General features: G+C 43.1%; 1 protein-coding gene across 1 annotated transcript; it reads right to left on the bottom strand.

Moving 5' to 3' along the window:
* Window positions 1-1,257: 1,257 nt before the first annotated feature.
* On the bottom strand, window positions 1,258-3,933 carry LOC140783268 (UDP-glycosyltransferase 86A1-like). Its single transcript, XM_073130087.1, has 2 exons — window positions 3,346-3,933; window positions 1,258-2,262 (listed from the first exon to the last, which is right to left on the bottom strand). The coding sequence occupies exons 1-2, from the start codon at window positions 3,848-3,850 to the stop codon at window positions 1,349-1,351; spliced, it is 1,419 nt and encodes a 472-aa protein (XP_072986188.1). The 5' UTR covers window positions 3,851-3,933; the 3' UTR covers window positions 1,258-1,348.
* Between the last annotated feature and the right edge of the window lie 517 nt (window positions 3,934-4,450).

Consider the following 4,450-nt stretch of genomic DNA (forward strand, 5'->3'; position numbering starts at 1 on the left):
CTCCACCTTCTCCCAATTTCTCAATCTTAGTAATATATCTCCACAAGGGAGCATTATCATCCATAGAAGATGCAAAATTTTGACTAGAATCAGGATTATTTTCAGTATTCATTTTTCTTCAACCGCAATAAAACTACATTAGTAAAGAGATATGTATTAGCATATTAACAATTTAACAAACAGAGATTAAAGAAGCTTTAATGTAATTTAATAATTTAATAACAGAGACAGCGGGAGAGAATGAGAGAGAGAGAGAGACAGTGAGAGAGAGAGAGAGAATGAGAGAAAGAGAGGGAGGAAGAGATAGAGACAGAGAAAGATAATGAGAGAGAGGGAGGGAGGGAGGGAGGAAGAGACAAAGAGAGAGAGACAGCGTGAGAGTGAGACAGCGAGAGAGAGAGAGTGACATATTGGGAGAGAAGGAGGAAGAGACAGAGAGAGAGATAAAGAGAGTGAGACGGCGAGAGAGAGAGAGAGAGAGAGAGAGAGAGAGAGAGAATGAGAGAAAAGGAGAGGGGGAGGAAGAGACAAAGAATGTGAGAGAGAGAGAAAGAGAGGGAGGAAGATACAGGGAGAGAGAGACAGAGATAGGGAGAGCATGGAGGGAGGGAGGTAGGAAGAGACGGAGAGAGAGACAGAGACAGAGACAGGGAGAGAGAAGAACCTGCATCCTCGTCGTGCTTAGCTCACCGCACTCACTCCGTCGGCCGTTGCACTCGCTTAGCAGCCCGCCGCGCCTCGGATCATCGCTCGGCAGTTGCTCGAGGGTTTTAGGGCTTCGATCGAATCGAACGAGTCCATCGCTCAACAATGAAGGTAAGGTTTTATTATCGGGTTTGGATGCGGGTTAATAACATTTAATCAAACCCGACCCGACCTGTTAAACAATATCTAAAATACCGCCCGTGTCCCAACAATGTCCGATTTTCTTTTTCTTTTTTTAGGAAACTCTGGACACGTGTCCGACGCGTGTCCGTGTCCGACATGTGTTGAACATGGACACCTCTCCGTGAACCAACCCCAACCCATTTGTCTCCTTTCCTCTTATCTCCATCTAACTCATCTTTCCTCCCATTTCTTTTATTCCCCTTTAATTAAATACTTATTTACTAAATATATTATATATATATATATATATATATAATTATAAAAAACCATACGACACCTAAGTGTCGCAGAAAATGGTAGATAAGATCCATCTCTTTGTTATCCACCACACCTTTCATCGTTAATTTGCTGCATAGCTAAGGGACCGAGTTAGATATAGATGCCGTTCTATTTATATAACTAAAGCATTTCATTCATATTGATACACACATGATTAATTACATAATGTCTTTACCTTCACTTAATGACTTCCTCTTTTATGACTATGCTTCATTATGTCCACAACGAATTGATCAAAATTCTTCTGTGAAGACCCATCCGGAGTGAGTGCACTCTCCATGACTCGCCTCACCTCTTCCACTTCCTTCCTCGCCTCGTCTCCTTCTACTCCTCTCATCAGACTAACTATCTTCTCTGATACTTTTTCTCTGCTGAGGCTGTTGATCTCTCCGATGGCGACCCCGATCCTCCAGTCCCGGACTAACAACTTCTGGTTCGTGAACTGATCGGTGAGCAGCGGGAAGCACAGCATCGGGACTCCGCACCACACGCTCTCCAGTATCGAGTTCCACCCGCAGTGCGTCAAGAACCCTCCGGCCGACGGGTGCGATAAAACCTCTATTTGGCAACACCACGGCACGACCATCCCCCTCCCCCGACTTTCCTCTAAGAATCCCCTGGGCAACGGCTCGGCCTCGTCGGAACTCACGACGTCCGGACGTAGCACCCAAATAAAGTTCACCTCGCTTTTTAACACACCGTAAGCTATCTCCTTTAAATCTCTCTTGCTGACATGAGCATAGCTACCGAAAGAAATGTACAAGACTGAGGTAGCTGGCTTTGAGTCGAGCCACTGCGAGCAGTCGGACTCGGCCCAGAGGCTCGTCGCCACGGTGCTGCGGGCGAAGCCGCGGGGGAATATCGGGCCGACGGCGTAGAACGGCTTCGTGGATTGGAGGATGGAGATGGTGTCGGACTCGAGCTCTTGGACGGTGTTGCATAGGATGTAGTCGGCTTCCTTGGCCTCTTCGAATGCCTTGAAAATTATCTGATGAACCACGGAGGATGTGTTCGTTTCTTGGAGGTATGACATGAGCTCGGTTGATTCGATTGCAGGGACTCCAGGTATGTAGGTTATGGTGTCTTTCCGGTTCTCTACGACGCACGGAAGTTAATTGATCATGTAAAAATTCAATCCAATATATATGAATATATGATGGAAAGTTAATTGTGTACACTTCTTTACAAGAAAAGAATATCATATTTCTACTTCAGTAACAATTAATGACGGATAGTTTCCTCTTTCCATCTCACGAGCTATCGACAGAAAACAAAAACGAAAAAAAGGAAAAAAAGCTATCAACGGAGCAATACGTGCCTAGAAGTGGCGAAGCCACGTACGTGTAGACAAGAAAGGACTGGCCCCAGGGCTTGAAAAGTAATTCAATTCTTCATTAAATTATGGAAATATTTTGTAGAATTATTTGTTGTATCACATATTTATTAAGTAACACAACAACTCCCTCGCTGATTGGTTGGCCAATTTTGAAATTATGTTTTTTAAACACGAGGAAGAGGAATTTAATGAGCTCCCAGTACTACTATAAGTTCTCTTCTGCTCTTCTTTAAGATTTATATATAAAGCACTAACTACCTTCTAAAAATAAAATCCATCTCCAATTTATTTACTCACCCGCAGCTCTAAAAACATCAATATTTATATTCACGATAGTTTTTATATTTTTTTTATATTCTAACATAATCTTAGTGGCTAAAGCTCCCTAAATTATATATGTACGTAGCTAGATATCAACATGTGTTTATGTTGAATTCTCAAAAAAATAGTGTACATATATATATATATATATATATATATATATATATATTTAAGGTGCAGTCTATATATTGTTGTTAGAGTGGGAATCGGGTCCGACTAATCGGATTAGGGTCGAGTGATCATGATAATACAAAAAAGAATACGTAATGTTTATTAATCAGATTACACAAGTTAACTCATTTACAATCTGACCTCATTAAACTAAACTCAAACTTATTTAAAAATTATGTTAACTCATCCATATATCGGGTCACATCAATTTTTACCACTCCCGATTGATTGACAGTTCTTTAAAACATTTTCTCAAAGTTTTACAGTCTAACTGATCATATAAACGTACGTGCATATCTGTGTACGCGTATGAGCATGTATGTAGATGCAAGAAACTTGATCAACCATACCTTCGGAAGCGAAGTGGCCATTCTTGATGAGGAGATCCATATGATAGTAAAGCGTGAAGATAAGCGCTGGCTCGGTCCAAAATGACACATATGGTACCCCAACCTTCTTGGCAATCGTCGACGGCCAAACAAAGAACGTATCGGCTACGAGGCAGGTCACCGGCGGGTCAGCTTTCGCCACTATCCGGCGCACGAGCTCGTCGACATGCGCCGATAGCACGTGGAGCAATGCGAACATGAACTGGTCATGGTTGAGGGAGCGGTCGAAGGCGACTGGCAGGCCGTCGCTGACGAGCTCGTAGCGGATGTCGAGGCCCGACTCGCGTGCGCCGGAGAATATATCGTCGCGAGAGGAGCCGCTGGCGAGCGAGGTCTGATGGTGGATGGTTTCGGTGTTCACGAAGGTGACGGCAAAGCCACGGCCGGCGAGATTCACGGCTAGGTGGACGGCGGGGATGATGTGGCCTTGGAGTGGGTAGGGGATGACCACGGCGTGGGGCTTCATGTGACCTTCTTGCACCACCTCTAGCTAGCTTTTGTTTATTTCCTTTGTTTAGAGAGAGATCTAGAACGGAGAGAGAATTGTGGGCTGCCAAAAGATTTGGATAGTCTTGGTCCGTTGGTCGTCGTCGATAGGGGTAGGGAAATGACCAAATGACCCTTATGTTGTCTTGGTTATAATTGAAGGTAAGAAGGAAGTGGGGAAGTCGTTATCTGGATGGTATTGCAACCTTGTAGGCCGTCAATAATGGCACGGTAACGTGTTACGTTTCTTGGTTGTCTCTAGACATCAGCTTCAATGGTTTACATGGTTAGAAAAACGACAAAGCTAAAAATATCGTGCATCAAGTAGAACTAATATGATCTACAGAATCGCGAATACGTAGTAGTACTGGACTGGTAACAAATCTTTGTAAAGGTTTAATTAATATACCGGTTCCATGTTATGAGCATGACATCATGTGATAATTACTTGGAGGAAGCTAGAAAAGACAAAGAAAGGGAGAATTGTTTTTTAATTTAATGATTCTTACAAAAGAAAGAATGGGTGATTTGCAACACAACTCAATTGATTTTTTATTATTTTGAGTCAAGCCCTTCTAGT

The sequence above is a fragment of the Typha latifolia genome, chromosome 3, assembly GCF_019914945.1.
Source record: "Typha latifolia isolate L0001 chromosome 3, TyphaL0001v2, whole genome shotgun sequence".
Classification (NCBI taxonomy): Eukaryota; Viridiplantae; Streptophyta; class Magnoliopsida; order Poales; family Typhaceae; genus Typha; species Typha latifolia.